This window comes from Stomoxys calcitrans, chromosome 3 (assembly GCF_963082655.1).
Source record: "Stomoxys calcitrans chromosome 3, idStoCalc2.1, whole genome shotgun sequence".
Classification (NCBI taxonomy): domain Eukaryota; kingdom Metazoa; phylum Arthropoda; class Insecta; order Diptera; family Muscidae; genus Stomoxys; species Stomoxys calcitrans.
Genome location: NC_081554.1, coordinates 78,964,902 through 78,992,303, shown reverse-complemented (window position 1 = coordinate 78,992,303; position 27,402 = coordinate 78,964,902). Strand labels below are relative to the sequence as shown.

The window sequence follows — 27,402 nt, the reverse complement described above, 5'->3', positions numbered from 1 at the left end:
TATGATTCACATGCTTAAAACAAATAAAACTCATTCATTATTTATTTTAAACAAAGTACACACATACAATGCGGTGTATACATATGTATATATTTATTGGCCGTTGTTGTTGTTGTTTTGTATTGGAAAAATCTTTTAATCGCTACATGTACAACAAAGGCAATAACTTTGAATACCACAAGCACTCATTTAGCAAACAAAATTTCTGTGTATCAATAATTTTGTTTACAGTCGATCGCTGGCCACTGCTGCTAAAAGACAACAAGATTTTGATTAAGAAATAAACTTTTGTTAAAAGTGCACACAAAAGAAGATAGCAAAACAAAACAAAAATTTATACGTTTTAAAAATGATATGAAATAATTGCAATCATTATGATAAGAATGTCAGAGCCGAAACAAACGGAATGTTATCGTGGTGCACTTTAGTTGTGAGAGCCGGCTAAGGGGATTTGTAATAAACGGGAATCCATAAAACACCCCATTTTAATTTAGTACATCACCTTTATGGAATCACCGAAAGATCGCATATTAATCGAACCATGTCTACCAGTGATAGCTCCTGTTATAATTCAAACTTCTCATGGTGATGCGGAAGCGGAAACGCGTATAAATCTTTTAAATGGTGACAAAGAATTTGTTGATAGTTTACGGCAAAATAAACGCATCTGGAAGATTCCCTGGTTCATATTGATAATGTGCTCGCTTCAGGTTAGTGTCGGGTGAAAGATGGATGGTTTAATGTAATAACAAAAATGCACGAATAAAATGCATTCAAAGTGTATAAGAGATACAAATTCAGCACACTAGCAAGTTAAAAAATTAAGCGGCCAATGTTAGCATATGTGTTTTTGATGTGCCAAAGACCAAGACAAATCGGGAGACCGATATATATTGCGGCTATATTCCATTAGAGACTTTCAAAATTCGCCACCTCGGTCCAATAAAGGGTTGTGCGTGCTGCTAAAAGCAATTTTATAGACCAATTTTTAAAAATTTTTAATCACATGTTTTGCGCTAAATTGCGAAAAAAATTCAACAACAAATAAACTAATTTTTGTGAGTGATATCATTCATTGTGCGGCAGAGAGGATAGATGAAAATACTTCAACATCAGTGAGTGAAGAATCTAAAAAAGAATAGCCCACACCGCAAGTGTCCAGTGTTCTAAGGGAAAATTGGTTCCAGTGCTTTATAAAATTTTCCCTGCATGCGTTAGGAAACTCATCATGACAAGATCGAACGAATCTTGTGGTATGAATTCGTGGTGGACTCAAAAGACGAGACTAACGCAACTGTGGTGGAAAATCTGAATCATGACTATGGTCCGATTTCTGCAGTTAAACCTCCATACCATTGAAAGGCCGCTTTGGCTGAAAGTAAGTAATGAAAGTTAGATTTTTCACTGTTCTTATCCAGGAATGGTTCATGGAACAAGAATGGTTCGTGGAACTAGAATTCCTGAGTTTCAACTACTCAAGGGTACGGGCAATGAGAGACACAGGGCCTGTTTTATTGGAAACTGTAGTCTTGATGTTTTTCTTTTTCCGTCGCCAATGTGTCTATATATGGCACACGATTACGAGAAGCCGCCTTCAAAATTTAAGTAGGTGGTTGAACCAGCTTCTGCAGGGGAAAAGAGCTTCGTTATGAGAAGTGATGCTCGTGCACATCACCAGATATGGGAAAGTTCAGATATCAAAGCTAATCTGGCGATTTGTAATAAGGGGATTTAACAGACCTTTATTACCAGGAGGCTTTAGATTTTACCATTGCAGCGAAGAATATCAACTGTAGAATATGTGACTGGGAAGTGTTGGATGACCATAGCTTCTCTGATCATTGTCATATTATTTTCAGCCTTGGAGAAAATACCGCAGAATTAGTACCTCGGCTAAACATATGGAAGGCGGATTGGCATAAATTTCGGCGCACATTCTGCACGACTATCCCCTCCAGACCTGAAAATGGCCCCGAATGATTTGCTTGTGTCAGCTTGTTCTAGACCCAAGCTAATCAGTAAGCAGTGACCGCCATATTGTACTCCAGAACTGGTTAGTCTAAGGAAGGGTTGGTGAAAACTCGTCAACACGGCGAAAGACACACGGCTGTGACGTCTGTAAGACTTAGTTAAAAAAATTCAAGGGTGAGCAGAAAAAGGCTCAGAACAAATACTGGGTGGAATTCGTGGAAGACACATTTGATGTATTTAGACTAAGGAAGATCCAATTTTTGAAACTTCTAACGGTGGGGTATATTCAGATGGAGGCCACCGTAGCGCAGAGGTTAGCATATCCGCCTATGACGCTGAACGCCTGGGTTCGAATCCTGTCGAGACCATCAGAAAAAATTTTCAGCGGTGGTTTTCCCCTCCTAATGCTGGCAACATTTGTGAGGTACTATGCCATGTAAAATTTCTCTCCAAAGTAGTGTCGCACTGCGGCAAGCCGTTCGGACTCGGCTATAAAAAGGAGGTCCCTTATCATTGAGCTTAAACTTGAATCGGACTGCACTCATTGATATGTGAGAAGTTTGCCCCTGTTCCTTAGTGGAATGTTCATGATGTCCGTTGTAAACGGTGTAAAAATTACTTCACTCCTTCCGATCTTCTTAACATCTATACCACTTCCATAAGGCCGAAGAAGATAGAGTACAACTGACATGTATGGGCTGGAGCTTGAAAATCATCCCTGGAGCTACCGGACCGTGTACAGAGAAGGGCGAAGGCGTTGTTTGGGGCCAGTGGGGTATCCAACTCTATTGCCTCCCTTGAACATCGCCGCAAATTTGGTTGTTTGGCGCTGTTCTATAGCTACTGTCTGTGTTCATCTGATATTCGTCTTCTTATTCCTGATGCAAGAATGTTTGTCAGAAATACTAGACATTCCAGGAACTCACACCCGTTTATAATTGATTGGCCAGCGGACCGGACAATGTATTATAGAGAGAGAATTCTTATGTCGCCAGAACCGTTCATTTGTGGAATCGACTTCCGGCTTATGTTTTCCCACCCACTATGACATCCAGAGATTTAAGCCAAAAGTCAATAAACACTACATCCTTTTCTCCCCCTTCCAATTCCTAATTTCCATTCGCTAACGCAATGCTCTTATTCATAGGGGACAAAACCTGCGTGTTGGTTGATAGAAAAAAAAATATATAGTAAGGTCAAGTCTACTGAAACAGCCCTTCCCGCCCAGTCGCCTATATAGAGGGCTCTCTCGCTGTCGCGGAATATATGGGGTATATTTCGGTAGTCACTGTTATGATTTTATTCTTTGCTATTATAAAAAAAGACACGATGCTGTAAAGTCGGGCGGAGCCGACTATATAATACTCTACACCATTTTATTATACCTACACCATGTCATATTTAGCATACCTATTGACATATCGAATATAATCTTACAAGATTTTCTTACGATAGGACCTACATTGTGGCTACCACAGCTTTAAAGGGCCATATCGGATTAAAGGTATATATGGGAGCTATATGGAAATCTTGACTGATTTTGATAAAATGTTGCACTCATACAGCAAATGAAACACCTCACGCAAAAATTTGTAAAGATAGGGCCTAAATTGTGGATTCTACAGATTTAAAAAGCAATATCGGATGATATACATAAATTGGAGCTATATCTAAATCTGTATCGATTTTGATAAAATTTTGCACTCATATTTGGATGTCAATAAAACACCATAGGCGTATGGTGTTTTATGTCAGCGACACCGGACAATAAATGCGCCTTTTATGGACCCAAAACGTAAAACCGAAAGATCGCTCTATATGGCAGCTATATCTAAATCTGGACCGATCTGTGCCATATTGCAGAAGTATGTCAAGGGGCTTAACTTAACTCACTGTCACAAATTTCGGCGACATCGGACAATAACTGCGCCTTTTATGGGCCCAAAACCCTAAATTGGAAGATTGGTCTATATGGCAGCTATATCCAAATTTGGACCGATCTGAACCAAATAAACGAAGGATGTCGAAGGGCCTTACACAACTGACTGTCGCAAATTTCAGCAAAATCGAATAATAAATGTGGCTTTTATGGGCCTAAGACCCTAAATCGGAGGATCGGTCTATATGGCAGCTATATCCAAATCTGGACCGATCTGAACCAAATTGACGAATGATGTCGAAGGGCCTAACACAACTCACTGTCCCAAATTTCAGCAAAATCGGGTAATAAATGTGGATTTCATGGCCCAAAACCCTAAATCGGAGGATCGGTTTATATGGCAGCCATATCCAAATCTGAACCGATCTGGGCCAAATTGACGAAGGATGTCGAAGGGCCTAACACAACTCACTGTCCCAAATTTCAGCAAAATCGGATAATAAATGTGGTTTTCATGGGCCTAAGACCCTAATTCGGCCGATCGGTCTATATGGAGGCTATATCAAGATGTAGTCCGATATAGCCCATCTTCGAACTTAACCTGCTCATAGACAAAAAAGAATCTGTGCAAAGTTTCAGCTCAATATCTCTATTTTTAAAGACTGTAGCGTGATTTCAACAGACAGACGGACTGGTGTTCCAGGATCGTCTCAGATGTTGACGCTGATCAAGAATATATATACTTTATAGGGTCGGAAATGGATATTTCGATGTGTTGTAAACGGAATGACAAAATTAATATACTCCCATCCTTCGGTGGTGGGTATAAAAATGTTACTGGTATATGAGTTCTCGGGACCCGAATAAAATATGATCGAAATCAGCCCCTATAAAGATGTAACTACGGATATAGTAGTGGAGTTATATCGGGCAATAAATGAGCATTTTATGGGCCCAAAACCATAAATCAAGAAATCGGTCTATATGACAGCTATATCAAAATTTTAACCGATCTGAACCAAATTGAAGAAATATATCAAAGGGCCAAACACAACTCACTGTCCCAAATTTCAGCAAAATCGGATAATGAATGTGGCTATTAAGGGCCTTACACCATAAATCGGAGGATCGATCTATATGGCAGCTATATCCAAATCTGGACCGATCTGAACCAAATTAAAGAAACATATCAAAGTACCTAAGACAACTCACTGTAACAAATTTCAGCGAAATCGGACCATAAATGTGGCTTTTATGGGCCTTAGACCCTAAATCGGAGGATCGGTCTATATGGCAGCTATATCCAAATCTGGACCGATCTGAGCCAAATTGACAAAGGATGTCGAAGGGCCTAACACAACTCACTGTCTCAAATTTCAACAAAATCGGATAATAAATGCAGCTTTTATGGGCCTAAGACCCTAAATCGGCGGATCGGTCTATATGGGGGCTATATCAAGATATAGTCCGATATAGCCCATCTTCGAACTTAATCTGCTTATGGACAGAAAAAGAATCTGTGCAAAATTTCAGCTCAATATCTCTATTTGTAAAGACTGTAGCGTGATTTCAACAGACAGACGGACAGACAGACGGACATGACTAGATCGTCTTAGATTTTTACGCTGATCAAGAATATATATACTTCTTAGGGTCGGAAATGGATATTTCGATGTGTTGCAAACGGAATGACAAAATGAATATACCCCCATCCTTCGGTGGTGGGTATAAAAATGTTAGGAACATTTTATATTCAAAATTAGATGCTAAATTAATGCAAGCATTATTTCAGTTGCATGGTGTGATGGCAAACTATCCTCCAAGTTAACCTACAATACAATTTAATGAACGTTACAATTTTTCCAATGCGGTTTTGAGGAAATTCGCAGGAACTTAAAGCCATCGAACAGCAAAATCATTGTTCAAATTTGCAACGAATGTTTCAGACAATTTTTTAAACCGCAGTTAACTGAGGTTTTTGAATTAAATTCATTACACTCACACAAATCAACTAAATCTCCATTACCCACATGCACGCCGATCAAAACCAGGCCAAAATTATAAGCGGCGGTTTTCAATTACAAGTGCCTCCCACTGTCGGAGAACATAAACAAATACGCACTTGACATTAACAAGTACGCTTATATTTGTCATAATTTAATTCCAAGAATTGGCCAGGACGGGGCATCAGGGTGTACTTAACCACAATTGGAACAAAATGCAACAAATTATACCAATACCCTAGACTGGTAAAAACAAATACGTTAGTCGTTCTAGGGGTTAGTGTTTAGTCATCTTCTTATATATAAACGTCAAAGTGTTGTTGTTTGTGTGTTCCACATAGGCTTAACAGATGTACATATGAAATTTTTACAAAATTTGGAATTTAAATCGCCCCAAAGCCTACCCAAACAGACATTTTTTTTGATAGGTACAATATGGGTATCAATTTGGCCCTATGTACTGGGGATCGCCGCACTTCCAAAAAACCCTTAATACTTGCACATGCAGACCGATCGGGACATAATGGGACCCAAATAGAAGGTCATGAAAATAGTGTAAGAATCAGGAATCAATATTAGGGACTAAGTATTTGTGTCGCCGTCCACCAAGAAGCCCCAAAAATACATGTAGGTCAATATGGAACTTAGATGAAAGACTACGAATCTGATATTGCCTGTTATTGAGGCTCAGCAGTCTGGGAAGGAGGTTTTTGCATTAAAGTACGAATATTACAAAATCAATTATTGGGTGGACCGCCCCATTCCAAGGTCACATAGACTAGTTACGACAGTATAGGACCCAAATGAAAAGTCTATGAAAAAAAGTTCGAATTGTACATTATTATTTGGGCCTAAAAGTATGAAGAGCATGCTGGCCTACCAGAACTTTAAAACAAATGTCAAGTGGGACAATTGGGAAAAAGGACTTCAATGGGGAAATAGCACCTAAATTCAGAATAAAATTGGCACATTATCTGTGAATCTTTTTTGTCCGATGCCGTACCTTTATGATTTTTTAATTAAAGTGTCCTGAATTTCTTGATCCTTTGGGCACCAGCTGCAAACAATTTAAAGAAAAATCTTCCTTGGAACAAGTAACAAGTAAAAGCGTGCTTAGTTCGGCCTGACTGAATCTTATATACCATCCACCATTGCTCGCATTTGTCAAGTTCTTTGCCCGATGTCTCTTTATTGGCAAACAAAGGATTATGGATAAGATATGCTATGCTGTTGGAGCTACACCAAGTTATGAACCGATTTGGGCCATGCTTGGCTTGGCTGTTGGAGAACAAAGTGGAAGGTACAATTTCAGCCAACTATATATGCTCAAGAACTATATGAACTAATGACGAAATTAATATAACCCCATCCTATGATGGAGGGTATAACATGGCATTAAGTTCGGCCGGGTCGAACTTTGGAATGCCACCACTTTTCGTCAACATCCGTTGAGCCAAACCCGTCAGGGATGTCGGATATTTTATGTACTGTCAAATACGCACAAACTACAGCTTCTGGGGAGCTATATAAAATTATAGACCTATTTTTACCATACTTGGCACTGTAGTTTGAAGTCATGACAAAACACTCCGTGCAAAATTTCGTCAAGTCCTCAAGATGTCAAATCGGGAGATCGGTTTTTATGGGAGCCATATCAGGTTATAGACCGATTTGAAGCGAACGTGGCAAAGTAGTTGGTAGTCACAGGCGCAGGACTGTATTATGGTCAAGGCGATCAAGTAATGATCCGGGCGATCACAGAATGCGTGATGTGGTGTGTTGTCAACGCGAGGACGTCGAGTATGAACATCTTTACGGACAGTAAACCGAACATAAGGGCATTATCAACGAGGACATGAAAATCACGAATAATCTTGGAATGTTAGAAAGAGATTAACCCCCTCTCTGAGGATGGCACAATCTGCATCGTTTGGGTGCCGGCCATAACGGTGTAAGGGGGAATGAAAGGGCAGACGATTTGGTGGTGAATGGCAGAGACCTGCCTTTAATAAACTTGTTTAACCCAAAACGGGTCGATGCAGTCCGATTTAAGAGCGTGGGCGACAAAAGCGCATGCAACACTGTGAAACAGCCAAGCAGTCGGTAGGACGGCGAAAATCCTATGGGTCATCCGGATTTCTTACTTCCTTACTGAAAGGAAGTAAGAAAGAGGTCAGTATAGCTATTGGTGTCATAACGGGACACATAGGACTACGAGCTCACTTATGCAAAACCGGTGCGGCAAGTGATAGCATGTGGGTAAGATAATGAAACGTTGGAGCTTTACCTATGTCATTGCCCGGCTAAAAGACACCGGTATTTAAGTTGGGACGCAGTACCAGAATGAACCAATTTAGAGGAGTGGTATGGAAGACAATTAAGGATTTTGCTTTCCTAACTTAAAATTTTCTTCTTCGAGATTACTTTTTATACCCTCCATCAAGGTATATATATTATTGTCCGATATATATTATTGTCCGATATTGCCAAAATTTGGGACAGTGAGTTGTGTTAGGCCCTTTGATGTCCTTCTTTAATTTGGCCCAAATCGGTACAGAATTAGATGTACCTGTCATATAGACCGATCCGCAGATTTAAGGTCTTAGGTTCATAAAAGCCACATTTAATGTCCGATTTTGCAAAAATTTGGGACATTGAATTGCGTTAAGCCCTTGGACATCCTTCTTTAATTTGGCCTAGATCGGTCCAGATTTGTATATACCGATCTCTATATTTAAGGTTTGGGGCCGATAAAAGGCTCTGTCACCGACATTTGGAACAGTGAGTTAAGTTAAGCCCTTCGACATACTTCTGTAATATGGCACAGATCGGTTCAGATTTGGATGTAGCTGTCATATAGACTGATCCCTCCATTTAAGGTTTTGGGCCCATAAATGGCGCATTTATAGTCCGATGTCGCCGAATTTGGGACAGTGAGTTGCTTTAGGCTCTTCATAAATTTTCTACAATTTGGTCGAAATCGGTCCAGATTTGAATATAGCTGCCATATAACCGATCTCTGGATTAAAGATTTGGGCCCATAAAAGGCTCATTTTTTGTCGCATGTCGCCGAATTTGGGACGGCGAGTTAAGTTAGGCCCTTCGACATTCTTCATCAATCTTGCTCAGATCGGTCCATATTTTGATATAGCTGCCATAAAGACCGATCTCTCGATTTAAGGTTTTGGGGCCGTAATGGCGCATTTATTGTCCGATGTGGCCGAAATTGGGAACAGTGGGTTGTGTTAGGCCCTTCAATATTTTTCTGCAACTTGGCCCAAATCAGTCCAGATTTGGATATAGCTGCCATATAGACCGATATCTCGATTTAAAGTCTTGGGCCCATAAAAGGCGCATTTATAGTCCGATTTCACTGAAATTTGAAACAGTGACTTATATTAGGCTTTTCGACATCCGTGTCGTTTATGCTTCAGATCGGTTTATTTTTGGATATAGCTACTAAAAATACCAATATTTTGTAATACATAATTAAACAGTGACTTGTACTTATTAGTATTTGGTCCAAATCGGAACATATTTCCATACTTTTGTCCAGGCCTGATCACCCTCAAAGTTATATTTCCTAAGAAAAAATTTAGAGATAAAACTGACCAACCAGCTTTCATTTCATTTTGTTTTTAATAATCAATCATTCACCACCGGGCGTTACATTAATAGATTTAAAATTTGTCAAGTTTCATTCCCAAAATGATGAGGAAAAAATTCGAAAAAATCCTAAAATAGGAAATGTTTTCAAACATTTAAGATTTCTGTTACACCCAATTATTCAAAAGGCTAGTCCCTGCAAAATGTAGGACTTTCAAAAACATGATGCTAAATATGGACATATTGAGCAATAGGATAAGTAAGGTTGTAAAGACGGTGCGGAGATTAATCCGCACCATGACACAATGGACATGCACACACCTTGGCCAGTTATTGGTTTGTAATGTGATCTACATACTAAAATGCAATCTCGAAAAAAATCTGAACAAGGAATTTCGTACTACTAACAAAATCCCTAATTGTTCTCCATTCCACGACTCTAAGTGGGTTCAAGTCTGGTACCGATGTCTGCTAGGCGCGAAAACCGGGTAATGACATAGGTAATGCTCTTGCTTCACACCATCTTCCCCACATGCCCTTCACATGCTATCACTTGCAGCACCTATTCCTAATAAGTGCGCTCGTTGGCCTATGTGTCTCTTTATGCTACCAAAAACTATACTGATCCTCTCCCATTCAGACGAGGTTCATCTTGTCAATATCTGGATCTATCCATAGGATTTTCGTCGTCCTACCGACGGTTTCGCTGTTCCACAGTGCTACATGCGCTTTCTTCGTCAGAGAAGGCGTTTATCTCCTTTTTACACTGCAAGATTGCTCGTGACCTTACCGTCCTGGTTGTTTTTGCCCTGTTGGCCAGTTTACTGTCCCTAAAGATGTTCACACTCGATGTCCTCTCGTCAACACCATTCCACCTCACTCATTCTGTGATAGCCGGATCTCCATCTCCACGACCGTATTATAGTCCAACAGTCGAAAATAGACCTTAGTCCCTGGGTTCTCAATATAGACACCAGGCCCACTCTGTCTAGCTTTGACCCATCCATGTAGTATGAACTTCCAGATGATAGGACCAGAGTTCCCCTCAATCCAAGACTGTGTCGCTGGTAGCAGTGCTTCGTACTCGAGCTCAAGGTACATCACAGGTATTCGATCCGAAACCTCTTCCGTTCCTTCCAGGTTTCCTATCGTTGCCTCGATTATACCGCGATGGAATGACCTGCTGGTATCCTCTATCCATTCTCCCATCGCCTCAATTCTCATAGCCGCAGTGACTGCCTCACACTTAATCTGTATGTCAATGGGTCGAATATCTAGAGTAGTCTCCAGTCATTACTCCGCCTATGACAAGACAACATATTCTCTGAATCTGTTGTATTACCCTTACATTGTACTTTTTCTCCATCACAGTCCACCAAACTATCGAGGTGAAAATCCACCAACTACTCATGCCTCTGTAGAGCTAGTGGACTATCCTCGGATTCAGACCTGCCCACATAGTGCCCAACATCTGTAGATCTTCTCGGTACGCTCCCGAATGTGGTATTTCCAATTCAGTTTACAGTCCAAGATCCCTACAAATAATTTGATGTCGGATATTGAAATCATTATGTTGAGGAAACGTGGTGTGTCACATTGGCCCACCTTCGTCTTCCTTGTGAACAGGCAGGTTTCAGCCTTTTGTGGGTTAACATACAGATCCCTAGCCAAGTCGTATACCATCTGGAAGACCCCTCCTTGCTGAAATTTTTTCAATATATCCTATCGATTAAAAATAGATTATCGTTCGATTTAAATGAAGTTCGAAGGAGAAATTGAAATCATTTGGGACAAATTAAAATTAACGCCATATAAATTTCTTGCCATATTTAACAGAAGTAAAAAATCGTCATTTGTGACCACCTTAGCGCAGATGTTAGCATGGAGTTTAGCCTTCCCCTGAAAATTTGCACAGATAATTAATATTGATGTAGGGGGATATTGGGGATTGCAAATGGGCCATATCGGTTCAGATTTGGATATAGCTCCCATATAAACCGATCTCCCGATTTGACTTCTTGAGCCCCTGGAAGCCGCAATTTTTGTCCGATTTGGCTGAAATTTTGCATGCGGTGTTCTGTTACGACTTCCAACAACTGTGCCAAATCAGTCTATATTCTGATATAGCTTCCATGTAAGCCGGTCTCTCTATCATCCTTGTTCGGTTCCAAGAAGCTTTAATTTTTGCTGGTTTGACAGAAATTTGGTATATAGAATAAAATTATGCCTTTCAACTTAATTTATTTTCCATAAATTTTTAGCAGAATCCATGGTGGTGGGTTCTCAAGATTCGGCCCGGCCGAATATTGTTAAAGATGAAATCGCGATTTCGACAGACAGACGGCACCTGTTCAGCTGGTAGCAAATATACTTTAAAGAGTCTGAACTAAGTATCTCATTGCATTGCAAACGAAAAGGCATAACGCATATACTTCCAACCAGCTGCAGTGGTAATAAACTCATCACAAGAGTTATTAGGCAATTGACCATTACATGCATTCAGTGAGTCAGACAAATGTTATCGATCACAGATGAAATGCCTATGGTATTGAACAGTTATGCTTCATTTGCCATATGTAGCAACAGCAGCTTCGACTAACAAAACAGTGATAACCACAACAAACCCAGCCACATGTCGTCAGCATACTGCTCGCTTCAATGCCATATCACAATGTGGACCATTTCCTTTCACACACCCACTCATGCAGCAGTTCAGCAACAACAGAGCTGCGTCAATGTTACAAAGAACACAGGCATTGTGGTTAATGTTAACCATACGAGGTTGAGGCAGAATTACTTATTACAGAATTACATGCCACGAAAGTTTTTTTTTTTCATAATTTTACATTTGCTTTTATTCCACTGCAAAGGCAATGACTATAATGGGACAGTGGGTTGAAGGGACACTCTCTTTATATAACTTTCCACATACGATTGAGGGAATACTAGGAAAGGTTACATTTGCATTCTGCCTCAGGATCCCTTTAGTAGTATAACTAGAAGGCAACTTGTTCCTACCGTTTAGATTGTGCTATATAATCTTCAAACCCCCTCATTGTGACAATTTGTAATCCGTTGCCGCTTGACCTCGTATGTTGCTAGAGGCATTCCCAGTTTCCCTGCAAAGAGCAAAGAAGTTCCTAGTCTTGCAAGCGCGTCGGCTTTACAATTCCCTGGGATATCTCTATATTCACACATAAAGTTGAACTTCTCAGCCATCTCGTTGAGAGATCTGCGACAGTCGATGACGGCTTTTGAATGCAGAAAGTAGTACAGGACTGTTATTAAATAGTGGCTCACTGTCTGGTATATAGGATGTAATGCAAATTTGCATATGAACTTCTCCCATATCAATAAGTGATGTCCGATTCAAGTTGAAGCTCAATGATAAGGGGCCTCGAACGACGTGTCACAGTGACGCAGTGCGACACCACTTTGTGGATAAGTTTTTATACATGGCTGATATACCAAATGGTGCAGTACCTCATAAATGTTGCCAGCATTAGAAGGGGATAACCAACGCTGAAAATTTATTCTGATGTTCTCGTCAAAATTAGAAATGAGGCCTTCATCGTCATAGGTGGACATGCTCTCTGCGCTACAGTGGCCTCCAATAGGATAAAGGGTGTAATGAGAATAAAACAGTGTCCGTAGACGTTGTTTACTACTACTAAATTTCCCTCAAACATTCCACTAAGGAACAGGGGATACTTCTCTCGTATAAACGAGTGCAGTCCGATTTAAGTTTAAGCTCAATGATAAGGCAAATGCAAATTTTGCCCCTGAACATTCCACTAAGGAACAGGGGCAAACTTCCCACATATCAATGAGTGCAGTCCGATTCATGTTTAAGCTCAATGATTAGGGGCCTCCTTTTTATAGCCGAGTCCGAACGGTGTGCCGCAGTGCGACACCTCTTTGGAGAGGAGTTTTACATGGCATAGGAGCTCACAAATGTTGCCAGCTTTAGGAGGGGAAAACCACCGCTGAAAAGTTTCTGATGGTCTCGCCTGGATTCGGACGCTACGGTGGACTCCAATGATAAGTGATCTCCGTTTTTATGACGAGTCCGAACGGAGTGCCGCATAGCGACAACACTTGGTAGAGAAGTTTAAACATGACAGAATACCTCACAATGGTAGCCACCATTAGTAAGGCGATAACCACCGCTGAAAATGTTTTTATGTTCACACTGGGATTTGAACGTTTCTTAATCAAAGATAAAACTCCCATAACTTCATGGCAGTTGTCGCAGCAATATTGCTTGACACTTGAAGCATTAATTTCAGTGAATTGGATGGTGACATCATCAGTGCTACTGTAATGTACAAACTACACATCCTTTGGATTCGACCGAGTATTGAACACTAGGTGGCCGTCCACCAGACCACAACATCATATAGCGTTACAGATCTGACAACTCTCAACAATTGTCAAAAGCACTGTTGCCTTTATCGCCCTTTCCAAAATGTTGGATTTGAAGTTAATTTTCCCTTTCACCCAAATATTTTGCACTTTCGTCTGTTTTCGCTCTTTTATTTTGATTTAAACTCTTTTCGTGATATTTAGAACATCTTCCAGCTCGATATTATATTCAAAGAACAGCATAGCAAAGAGCTTATTATAGTTGAGCAAGTGTGTGTCATTATTCAAAACACTTTAACTGGTTAGTGGAACCAGATTTCTGATGCCCCATGTAACTTCATCAGCAGCTTTGGCAAATTGATTAAAGTGTCCTACATATCCAAAGACTATTGAGTACGGTGAGGAACACTTTTTTGTTTTGAAATTGGGTTCAATAAGTTATCTAAGTCTCCTTAGCGCAACAAGAGAGAAGAAAGCCTTGCTTTTCCAATATTCGAAAAATCACGAAAAGATTTTGCACTTTCATTACATGGAATATTTTCTCATGTCAAGGAGACATGTGCATACCTCTCTTGCAGTAAAGAACAACTTGTGTTTTCGAAAGAATACTACTGTGTATTATAGTAAGTGATCTGGATTCTGGCACATTGACGAAAATACGAAGACTTTGAATATCTATACCAATTACGTTAGGAATGGGTCCACAAGTTGAATAATTTAAAATATCTTGATTTGACTTTTTAAGTGAACAGAAGTCGAGATTCTTATCCTATTTGGTTGAAGTTATCACAGAGACACCGAAATCTTCGAATCAGACTTTATGGCAAAGGATGTCCAACCGCTATATTCACAGCGTGACTAGGACTTGCACATACTCCTGAAGGCCTAGCATGAGGCAAGAGTGGCGTTTATACCCAAACCCTGCAACGCAAATTATTCTAAACCAAAGACCTATAAGCCTTCCATTCTTTCTACAAACCAATGCTAAAGAGTAGGACATCCAGCGAATTACTCAAATACAAACAGCATGTCTATTACAAGGGAAGGTCGGTGGAGACTGCCCTGTATGAGGTTGTGCATAAAATAAAAGAATCCTTCGATTGCAAGTTGTGCACAAGTTGTACACGCTGATCCAATCCATAGACCAGTACCGGGTGGGCCGTGTCCTTAGAGACTGGATAAACCATATCTTAAGAATCAGATGGATAAACTGTGGGTCCCATGACATAAATATAAGAGTGAATGTTGCACCGGGTACAACACAGGGTATACCCTATTACGGAGTCTGCCGGAGGAGGGATTTGAACCCTCTTGCTACGCAGACGATGTTACAAATTTTCTAAGGAGTAGAGATCCGAGTTATCTACGCAGGAAGCCCGAAAGGGTCTTGAAGCATACGACTGGTTTATACCTAATGGTCTCAATGTTTAACAAGAAAACTGAAATCTGCCTGTCTACAATGAAGAAGAACGTGGGCCAGTATGAAACACCACATTTTCTCAATAAAAAAATTTCGATATCTGATAAGATCAAATACTTAGGACTGTTCTTGGACAGAAAACTGAACTGGAAGTGCCACATTTAAGAGCTCACTGAGAAAGCTCAAAGATGTTAAGCACTATGTAGACGGGTCATATGCTCGAAATGAAGTCTGAATCCAAGGATAACCCACTGACTCTACAGGAGCATATTTAGATCAATACTAACTTATGCCTCAGTAGTTTGTTGGACTGCGATGGAGATAAAGTGCAACACAAGTATTATACAAAGGTTCAGAGGGGCTTTGAGGACCATACCCACTAGGGCACGGGAGACTATTCTAGATATCCGAACCGTACACATGTAGATTAAGTGTGAGGCAGCCACTGCGGCGATGAGACTTAAGGCTTTGGAAGAAAGGATAGAGAATAAGAGCAGGTCACACCATCGGGATATAGTCTAGGCGACGCACCGTTTGCAAAACGGAGAAAAAATTGGAATTAATCCACAAATTTTTACTGTTGAACTGATCAGTAACAAGAAAAAGCGTGCTAAGTTCGGCCGGGCCGAATCTTATATACCCTCCACCATGGATCGCATTTGTCGAGTTCTTTTCCGGCATCTCTTCTTAGGCAAAACAGGATATAAGAAAAAATTTTCTCTGCTATTAGAGCGATATCAAGATATGGTCCGGTTAGGACCACAATTAAATTATATGTTAGAGAACTGTGTAAAATGTCAGCCAATTCAAATAAGAATTGCGGCCTTTGGGGGCTCAAGAAGTAAAATAGAGAGATCGATTTATATGGGAGCTGTATCGGGCTATAGACCGATTCAGACCATAATAAACACGTATGTTGATGAGAGAATCTGTCGTACAAAATTTCAGGCAAATCGGATAATAATTGCGACCTCTAGAGGCTCAAGAAGTCAAGATCCCAGATCGGTTTATATGACAGCTATCTCAGGTTATGAACCGATTTGAACCATACTTGGCACAGTTGTTTTATGTCATAACAAAACACGTCGTGCAAAATTTCATTTCAATCGGATAAGAATTGCGCACTCTAGAGGCTCAAGAAGTCAAGACCCAAGATCGGTTTATATGGCAGCTATATCAGGTTATAAACCGATTTAAACCATATTTGGCACAGTTGTTGAAAGTCATAATAAAATACGTCATGCAAAATTTCAGCAAAATTGGATAAGAATTGCGCCCTCTAGAAGTTCAAAAAAGTCAAGTTCCCACATCGGTTTATATAACAGCTATATCAGGTTATTGGCCGATTTGAATCATACTTGGCACAGTTGTTGGATAACATAACAAAACACGTTTTGCAAAATTTCACTCAAATCGGATAAGAATCGCGCACTCTAGAGGCTCAAGAAGTCAAGACCCAAGATCGGTTTATATGGCAGCTATATCAAACATGGACCGATATGGCCCATTTACAATATCAACCGACCTACACTTATAAGAAGTATTTGTGCAAAATTTTAAGCGGCTAGCTTTACTCCTTCGGAAGTTAGCGTCCTTTCGACAGACGGACGGACGGACAGACGGACGGACGGATGGACGGACGGACAGACGGACATGACTAGATCGTCATAAAATGTCGCGACGATCAAGAATATATATACTTTATGGGGTCTTAGACGAATATTTCGAGTAGTTACAAACAGAATGGCGAAATAGTATACCCCCATCCTATGGTGGGGGGTATAAAAATGTTGTAGACATTTCATGAAGGCATGAAAACGGCATTATAATTTTATATTTTTAATACAGGGTGATATACAGGGTGCCAAAATTGACAACTTTCCACTTTTCCAACCTTCAAGCTATATTACTTTTGATCTTCTGATCCGATTTGCATGATTAAGACCTCTGGTACGCACAAAAACTCCTCTTCGATAAGGTAAATACGGCGGTCGGTTTTCATATGTATTGGTGAGATCCGGGGATCACGGAACGCGAGGACGTCGAGGGTGAATGTCTTTGGATAGTAAATTGGCCATTAGAGCAATAACAACCAGGACGATAAGGTCTCGAACAGTCTTTGAGTGTAAGTAGGAGATTAACGTCTTCTCTATCCGCATAGTTTTTGTTATCATAACTACGAGCTAACATATGCAGATAAGGTGCGGCAAGTGATTGCTAAATTAGGGTAATATGATGATGTAGGGAAGATGATGAGACGTTAAAGCATTTCCTAACCGACATCGTCACTTAGGTGGCGACTCAATACCAGACTTTAGCAGACTTAGGAGCGTTGAAATCACGTTAGTGTAAGCTAGCCGCTTGAAATTTTGCACAGAAACTTTTTTGATGTAGGTCGTTGGGGATTGCAAATGGGCCATATCGGTATAGACTTGGACGTAGCTTCCCATACAAAGTGGCCCTTCGACATGACTTCTTGAGCCTCTACAAGCCCTTATTGTTATCCGGTTGGGCTGACATTTTGCACTTGTTTAAGGTACCGTTCAAATCGGTCTATAATCTGATATGGCTCCAATAAAAACCGCTCTCCCGATTTGTCTTCTTGAGACCCTGGAATACGTTATTTTTGTTCGATTTCGCTAAAAGTTTGCAAGTGGTGGTTCGTTACGACTTCAAACAACCGTGTTAGAGTACTGGAGCCCTTGAAAGCCGATTGTCTAAAATATTGTCCGATTAGGCTTAAATTTTGCATGTAGTCTTTTGTTACGACTTCCTAGAATTGTGCCAAGTATGGCCCAAATCGGTCTTTAACCTGATATACCACATTTATAAACTGATCTCTCGATTATCCTTATTAGCTTCCTCGAAGCTTTAAGTTTTGCCTGGTTTGTCAGTAATTTGGTACGTAGATTAAAATTATGCCCTTCAACTAAATTTATTTCGTATACATTTTTAGCAAATCCATGGTGGGGGTTCTCAAGCTTAGCACATTTTTATACCCACCACTGAAGGATGGGGGTATATTCATTTTGTCATTCCGTTTGCAACACTTCGAAATATCCACTTCCGACCCTATAAAGTATATATATTCTTGATCAGCGTAAAAATCTAAGACGATCTAGCCATGTCCGTCCGTCTGTCTGTGGAAATCATGCTACAGTCTTAATAAATAGAGATATTGAGTTGAAACTGTGCAGGTCCCATAAGCAGGTTAAGTTCGAAGATGGGCTAAATCGGACTATAACTTCATATAGCCCCCATCTAGACCGATCCATCGATTTGGGGTCTAAGGCCCATAAAAGCCACATGTATTATCCGATTTCGCTGAAATTTGCGACAGTGAGTTCTGCTAGGCCCTTTAAGATCCTTCATCAATTTGGCCCAGATCGGTTTAGATTTGGATATAGCTGCCATATGGACCGATCCACCGATTAAGGGTCTTGGGCCCACAAAAGCCACATGTATTACCCGATTTTGCTGAAATTTGGGACAGTGAGTTGTGTTAGGCCCTTCGACATCCTAGATCGGTCTAGACCAGATCGGTCTAGATTTGGATACAGCTGCCATATAGACCGATCTCTCGATGTAAGGTTTTGAGCCCTAAAAAGGCGCATTTATTGTCCGATGTCGCCGAAATTTTGGACAGTAAGTTGTGTTAGGTCCTTCGACATCCTTCTTCAATTTGGTACAGATTGGTCCAGATTTGGATATAGCTGCCATATAGACCGATCTCTCGATTTGAGGTTTTGAGCCCTAAAAAGGCGCATTTATTGTCCGATGTCGCCGAAATTAGGGACAGTGAGTTGTATTAAGACTTTCGACATCATTCTTCAATTTGGCTCAGATCGGTCCAGATTTGGATATAGCTGCCATATTGACCGATTTTTCGATTTAAGTCTTTGGGCCCATGAAAGGCGCATTTAATGTCCGATTTCGCCGAAATTTGGGACAGTGATTTGTGTTAGGAAGTTTGACATCCTTCTTCAATTTGGATCAGATCGGTCAAGATTGCAATATTGCTGCCATATAGACCGATCTCTCGCTTTAAACCTTTGAAACCATAAAAGGTGTAATTATTGTCCGATGTCGCCAAAGTTTGGTATTGTGAGTTAAATAAAGGCCCTCGACATACTTCTGCAATATGGCACATATCAGTCCAGATTTGGATATAGCTGCCATATAGACCGATCTCTCGATTTAAGGCTTTGGGCCCGTAAAAGGCGCAATTATTGTTCTATGTCGCTGAAATTTGGGGCAGTGAGTTAAACCCCTCGACACACTTCTTCACTTTGATTCAGATCGGTCTAGATTTGAATATAGCTGCCATATAGACCGATCTCTCGATTTAAGGCTTTGGGCTCATAAAAGGCGCAATTATTGTTCTATGTCGCCGAAATTTGGGACAGTGAGTTAAGTTAAGCCCCTCGATATACTTCTACAATTTGGCTCAGATCGATCAAGATTTGGATATAGTTGCCATATAGACCGATCTCTCGATCTAAAGTTTTGGGGCCATAAACGGCGCATTTACTGTCCGATTTCGGATAAATTTGAGACAGTGAGTTGAGATAGGCTCTTCGACATTTATCTGCAACTTGGTTTATATCGGTCCAGATTTGGATATAGACCGATATCTCGATTTAAAGTCTTGATCAAATAAAAGGTGCATTGATAATGCGATTTCACTGAAATTCGACATAGTAACTTATGTAAGTAACTTTTCGATATCCGTGTCGTATATGGTTCAGATCGGTTTTTTTTAGATATAGCTACTAAAAAGATCAAAATTTTGTTTTACACAGAACAATGACTTGTACTTTTAGTATTTGGTCCAAATCAGAACATATTTCGATATAGCTGCTTTGGGGCATAATGTAGGTATTTTTCCCCGGATTTTGACGAAAGGTTTTGACGAGTATACATGTAACTCGAGGTGGTTGGTATCCAAAGTTCGGCCCGGCCGAACTTAACGCCTTTATACTTGTTTTTTTAATTAAAACCTTCCATGTGGACTTCTTTCAACGATTTTGATCATACATGGAAATCTCCAAAGAACTTGACTAATGACAATCTATGATGGGAGTTATGAAAGATCCAACCAGCTAACAGAACCTCTTTTTTACGTTTTTGTATTCGTTCTAATACAAATATTCTCTCACATTGTCACTCATCCCATTGTGCTTTCAACGCTAAGGGAAGCCTAAAAAAAGATGTGTTTCACTTTTCAACACATGAGTGTTGCGTTGCACATAGCTGTTGCATCTGAGAGTGATTTACCTGTTATGGCATTGGTGGTCATTAATGTATTTATTGATTGAAACTGATTGTCTCATTCGCCTTCAATCAAATGTGCACTCCACTTCACTACAATTGCCACAAGATGCATGGCTCAATAATGGTGTTTGTGGCAGCACTGATGATATTGTCGGCGATGGAGTGGTAATACATGACGTTGCATTGTGTTGATTATTGCGAAAAATGATGTCGGAATTGACATGAGATGCATGTCACGGTAACATTATTTTGGCTTGTCCAGTTAACATGATTTGCCCATTTTCGTGGACAGCACTTCGAATAATGGATTGTCTAATGGGCAGGAATTGCACGCCTCTCACCACTGGCAACTTATGCGCCATATACGGACGAATTAAGTTGTCGTACAATTTTGGCTATGTCGGCAGACGTTTATTAAAATATTTTTGTTATTTCGATTAGAATTCAATTAAATTCTTAAATAATTGTTTCATTGTTTTCCTCACATCTCTCATCTGCAACCTCAACCATTACCCAACACCCCACCATGCCATATAGGTCTCCTTGCATTTAATGGCCAATCGATGTGTACGTCAGCAGCTGATGTTTATGCCGGATGGTGCGAGAGAATATTGGCGCTTTGTTACCTACATGCTTTTACACTCAGATATTCTGCATCTAACGATGAATATTTGTTTACAGGTGAGTCTAGTTTTGGATGATTAACTTAACTTATGCATGCCTGATTGGCTTTTGTGGTCCAAATATGAAATTATTAGGTCAAGTAACTTTATTGGAAATAAATACAATTTGAATGAGTTTATCAAGGATAAATTTACACAATTCTATACATACCACCTGAGAACAGAAGGCAGATATGTATAGGGTAACTGACACACTAAATTCGGCCGTACCGAACTTTGGATACACATCACCTCAGGTATATATTGGGTTGCCCAAAAAGTAATTGCGGATTTTTTAAAAGAAAGTAAATGCATTTTTTATATATTTTTTTACACTTTTTTTCTAAAGCAAGCTAAAAGTAACAGCTGATAACTGACAGAAGAAAGAATGCAATTACAGAGTCACAAGCTGTGAAAAATTTGTCAACGCCGACTATATGAAAAATCCGCAATTACTTTTTGGGCAACCCAATATATTAGCTACATTTCGGCAAAATTAACCATTTATGAACCAGTAGCAGTTGTATTGAATTCTGATCTCATCTACGTCAAACCCATCACGAACGTCAAGGTTCTAACGCAATACATATATCCATTGTTTACCTTTAGAGAGATACCGGGCAAAGAACTTGACAAATGCTATCCATGGTGGAGGGGATATACGATTCGGCCTTGCCGAAATTAGCACGCTTTTACTTGTACTTTCTGGGGAATAGAGGTTACTCCTTTCTCCTTTTCTCCCAGTACCTCTCCTTCGTCAGGCACGTTGTTCTGTATGTCGCATTCTTGGCTTGCGGATCTCGACGTTAATAAATCTCCGGGCCAGGATGGTATATCATCATTTGTCCTTTGTAAGTGTTCTTCGTAAGTGTTGCTCGTCCACTACGCAACCTTTTCAACCTTGGTTGAAAACCGCAGGTATGCCACAAGGCTCTGCCCTTTCCCTTCCCTTTCTCTTATTTTCATTTAACGATCTATTGGGGCAGACTTCGAATCCAGTCTACTCATTTGCCGATGACAGTAGTCTGTGTCATTCATATTCATTCGACCATAGGCCCAGTCCTCAAGAAATTGTGGACAGGAGGCGCATTATGGATGAGACTCTCTCCCAGGATTTGTTGGCCATTTCCGAGTGAGGTAGAATGAACAGAGTAGACTTTAACGTACAGAAGACGCAGTGTTGCTTCCTGTCTCACAAGCGATTCACTGACCCACTTCAATCATCGATATCTATCGAAGGTATAGATATTGAGCAGTCAGATGCTCTTGATGTTCTGGGCATGAAAATACAGTGTGATGTCAGTTGGTCAAAACACATATTCGAAGTATCGAAAGAAGCATTCAAGTGTTTGGGCTTTCTTAAGCGGTGCAAGAAATATTTCACCTTTTCTGATCTTCTCAATATCTATACTACCTACATTAGACCGACGATAGAATATAACGCTCATATATGGACAGGAGCTCCAAAATCATCCTAGGAGCTACTTGACCGGGTTCAACGGAGAGCGATGGTGTTGATTGGGGACAGTAGGATATTTAACACTATTGCTTCTCTTGAACATCGTCGGAATGTGGGTAGCGTTGTATTGCTCTATCGTTATTTCATGGCGTGTGTTCAAGGGATATTCGTCTCCTTATCCCTGACGTTGGGATGTTCACCAGGAATACAAGACTTGCCAGGAACTCACACCCGTTTGTAATTGATTGGCCAGTCGACCGAACCATGCATTACCGAGAAAATTAATTTTTCGCCCGAACCATTCGTATGTGGAATCGACTTCCGACTAATGTCTTTCTCACCGACACTGTCGTTCAGAAATTTAAGACTAATATCAATAAACACTACTCCCTCTTTCCCCCCTCCAACCCTTAACTTTCCTAATTACCAACGCAATGCACTGCATATATAGGGCACATCCCCTGAGTGTTGGTTATGTGAAAAAAAGAAGCATTTCGTCACTCTTGTCGTACTATGGGTTATGGGGAAGGCTTCTGGTACTCAAGTACGGATTTCGAAACATTTTCAATGAATTGGGCAACGGTTTGCCACTGCACCGTTATGTGACAGAGACAATGAGGGCTTTCATCAATCAGATGTTTCAGACAATTATGTGGATTTGTGAATTTTGTATACCCTACACCGCCACTGTGATACAAGGTATTACAAATTTTTGCATTTGTTTGCAATGCTACGAAGGAAAAGAGCTAGACCCATTGATAAGTATACCGATCGGTTTAGAATCACTCACTGATTCTATGTCCATCTGTCCATGTAATCTTTTGATCAAGGTACAGGTCGCATTTGTGATCCGCGTATCATAAAATTTTGCATAAGTCACTTCGTTCCAAGTACGAGCGTTATTGGTTTTGATTTAGATATAGCTAACATATATAACATTCATCCGATATGGTCTTCTAAGGCCGTAGTAGCCACAATTTAAGTCTGATCTTTACAACATTTTGCACGGTACATTTTATATAACATCCCGATTTCATATCAAGTAAAAGCGTGCCGAACTGGCCGGGCCGAATCTTGGGAACCCACCACCATGGATTCTGCTAAAAATGTACCTTATATATGAAATTCAATATGTGTTCGTTTGTTTGTTTGTTCCGTAGAGACTTAAAAACGGCTTTACCTTGAAATTTTCATAGATTATGTAGGTTGGTCAGGAAGGAAACATAGGCTATATAATTTTTTGATATTGGGAGGGAGCAGACCCTCCCCCTTACCCCAAAACTAAAAGTGGACCGATCGGGACAAAATGGGATTCAAATGGAAGATATTCGAGAGTATAGTACGAATTTCATAATAAAAGTTGGGTCCAAGTACCCTGGGGGGGCCGCCGCAGCCCCAAAACCCCTTAAAATAGGTTTATTTGACGATCATGACAATATGTGACTCAGATGAAAGGTATTCGTGAGTAGATTACGAATATGGTCAGGAAGTAGGAATAGGTTTTATAATTTATTGATAACGAAAGGGGGCGGACCCTTCACAGTTACCCCAAAAACATCACCCAAAATCAAAAGCGGACCGATATGGACAATATGGGTATGAAATGAAAAGTATGCGGGAGTAGATAACGAATCTGGCATACAAATTCATATCGAAGTACAGGGGGTCACCCCACCCCCACAAAAACGCCAAAAATGGGCACATCAGAACCGATTTTCTCAAAATGTTCCCATATTGTGGAGGTTGGTGTGGAAGGAAACATAGGCTATATAATTTTTCGGTATCGGAAGAGGGACGGACCCTCCTCCTTATGTCAAAAACACAACCCAAAATCAAAAGTGAGCCGATCGGGACAATATAGGTATCAAATGAAAGGTATTGGACAGTAGAATACGAATATGGTATTAAAATTTGAGTCTAAGTACCCATCAGGCCGCCCCAACAGACATAATGGACGTTCATTTCAATATGGAGCTCAAATGAAGGGTATTCGGGAACAGATTTCGAATCTGGCATACAAAATCAGATCGAAGTATAGGGGGTCACGCCACCTCTCAAAAACGCCGTTAGATCCATTATGACTATATGATAATTGCCTGAACCGATTTTCTTCAAATTTTCAGATTGCGTTTGTCAGGAAGGAAACATAAACTATATAATTTTTAGATATCGGTTGGAAGCGGATCCTCTCCCTTACCTTAAAAACGCCACCCATATCCGAAAGTGGTTCGATGGGCACAATAAGGGTATCAAATGAAAGGTATTGGAGACCAGAAAACGAATATGGTACGGGCCCCCCAACCCCAAGACTCCTCTAAACAGATACATTCGCAGTTCATGTCAACATGGAACTCAAAGGAAAAGTATTAGGCAGTAGATTACAAATATGGCATAAAATATTTGGTCCAAGTTATGAGACATGGGCATATAAGCCGACTATGGCTATATGGGACTCAAATAAAAGGTACTAGGGAGTAGATTATGAATATGACATTAAAATTTGCGTTCAAGTCTAGGTGGCGGTATGCCTCCTAAAGACACGTCAAATGAGTTATTTGACCCATTATGACAATATGGGACTCAAATGAAAAGTATTTGAGAGTAGAAAACAAATTTGATATCCAATTTTGGAGCCAAGTGTTTTGGGGTATGCCATACAGCACCCCCTAAACTGAGCTTCATTTCCGTTGGGAATAAAGAATGAATTTGATACCTATTTCCAGTGCAAAATGCCGGTGGCCGCTCCAGCCCCAAAACACCCTCCAAACGGTTCATATTTAACGATCATGGCAATATGGGGCTCAAATTAAAGGGATTTGAAAGTGCAGCACGAATTTGATATCCACATTTGAGTCGAAATGTCTGAGGTGCCATCCTTGCCCAAAAGAGAACATTTCCCTTAGGAAGATCATTACCACCAGGAACCGAGAAGGGGCAAATTCTCACACATCAATGAGTGCTTTCCGATTCAAGTTTAAACTCAATATTAAGGGACCTTTTTTTATAGCCGAGTCTGAACGGCGTCCCGCAGTGTACCTCTTCGGGGAAATTTTTTTAAATGACCATGCATGGCATTGTACCACGCAAATGTCGCCAACATTAAGAGGGGATAAACACCGCATTGTCCGATGTTCTCGCTACTATCATAGGCTACATTGACACGAATTCGTTATCCGCATTCAGGGCGAAGTCTCTCCACCCTAAAAAGACATTAGAGAGTTAAAGAAGGCGCAGCGGAGCGGGACCGTTTCGGCTAGTAGCTCACATATATTTGAATAAGTCTTTGAAAGAATTTGACAAATACGATCCATAGTGGAGGGTATATATTGTAATATTCGGCCCAGCCGAACTTAGCACACTTTTACTTGTTTTTAATCAAATGTTTTTACAAATCTTTTTGAGGCGCGCTATTTCAAAAATTTGTCTAATGTTCAAATTGATTTTACTGCATTTAAATGTTTTCTCTTTTACTGCTTTTAGTTTATCCTTCTTTATCCTAGGTTTTTGTGTATTAAAAATTGGCTTGTTAGAATGGAATTTAATGTTAGACAATTTTGAAATGAACCTGCTTTAAAAATAACTTTAAACCATCTCTGTTTTTATTTACAGCTTGTGATTGCCTTCTGCTTAGAGACTGAGCAAAGTCATTGGAAGGTGGCAGTGATTTACGTAATTGGCGGAATTTCTGGTTCAATGGCCACTAGTTGCTTACAGCCACAGCTCTCACTAATGGGTGCCTCGGCTGGCGTATACGCGCTGCTGATGAGCCATATACCACATACGTTAAAGGTCAGTGAAGCGTAACTCCCCCCAGTCGCCACTTTGTACATCACTCGCATTTTCTGGTCTACAAAGCAAGGCACATGGGTAGAAAGAAAGTGTGTGTTAATGCAAATGAGCGAGGATGCGAGTTTATTTTTACATGAACTCATATGCCATCGACCGAGTCTGTTTTCCATCCACTTTTCATATAATGCCATTCATGAGCCTTCTTATGAAAAAACTGATTTTATTTTTACATTGTCCATGGTTTTTCTTGCAGAATTTCCATTCATTGGACCATCGGTATTTGCGTATTTTGGCCTTAATGATATTATTTTTGAGCGATATCTGTTTTACCACCTTCCATGTGCTCATCAATCACAACACCAATCCACGCATTTGTTTGGAGGCGCATGTGGCAGGTGCCATGGCTGGTCTGATAATGGGCTTCGTGATATACAATACGCTGACGAAAAGCTCAAAGCGGTAAAGTAGGGCAGACGTAGCATGGATGTGTCGAAGGAACAGACGACATTTGCCGCAGTATCAATTTGGCGTTAGTGCAAAATCATATTACCTTTCAACTACATGATTATCGATGTGTGTGCCTCATTTTTTTTTTTTTTTTTAATTTAATTTTCTTTAGGTCATACTTACCTGTAAATTATCAATGTACACAGTCAGTTTAATTGCATTTTCACTGGAACTTATTTGTAGTGTTTTCGTATGTTCAAGTGGGTGGTGGGGTGTATGAACCCCATATATGAACATCATACATGTACGTGTAACCAATTATGTCCCTATTTGGATGGTGCGCCGCAGTGTCTTCATCAATGAATTTTTGTTTTTAAGTCAATGTCGCCATATATACATGTATTTATTTCATACACATGTACCTCTTTGTAGTTAGAAATTTTTGTCACTTTCATTAATTTGTATATTGATTAGATCACTCAATTATTTATTGGCATGCCTATAGCCATTACGACCATAATTTAGGT

The 27,402-nt window shown here is 40.2% G+C and overlaps 1 protein-coding gene across 4 annotated transcripts; it reads left to right on the top strand.

Annotated features, from left to right (window-relative positions):
* The first annotated feature begins 242 nt into the window (after positions 1 to 242).
* LOC106088893 (rhomboid-related protein 1) lies at positions 243 to 27,084 on the top strand. Of its 4 annotated transcripts, XR_001221525.2 has the most exons (5): positions 243 to 710; positions 21,056 to 21,199; positions 26,249 to 26,428; positions 26,682 to 26,957; positions 27,048 to 27,084. XR_001221525.2 is itself a non-coding variant. In XM_013254601.2 (4 exons), exons 1-4 carry the CDS (start codon positions 507 to 509, stop codon positions 26,889 to 26,891), a joined length of 738 nt encoding a protein of 245 aa, XP_013110055.1. In that variant the 5' UTR covers positions 243 to 506; the 3' UTR covers positions 26,892 to 27,084. The 4 variants fall into 4 exon arrangements, 3 of the variants coding, with proteins under 3 accessions (XP_013110055.1, XP_013110057.1, XP_013110056.1); XM_013254601.2 differs by having other exon boundaries at positions 26,682 to 27,084; XM_013254602.2 differs by lacking the exon at positions 243 to 710 and adding an exon at positions 1,116 to 1,378 and having other exon boundaries at positions 26,682 to 27,084.
* Positions 27,085 to 27,402: the final 318 nt, after the last annotated feature.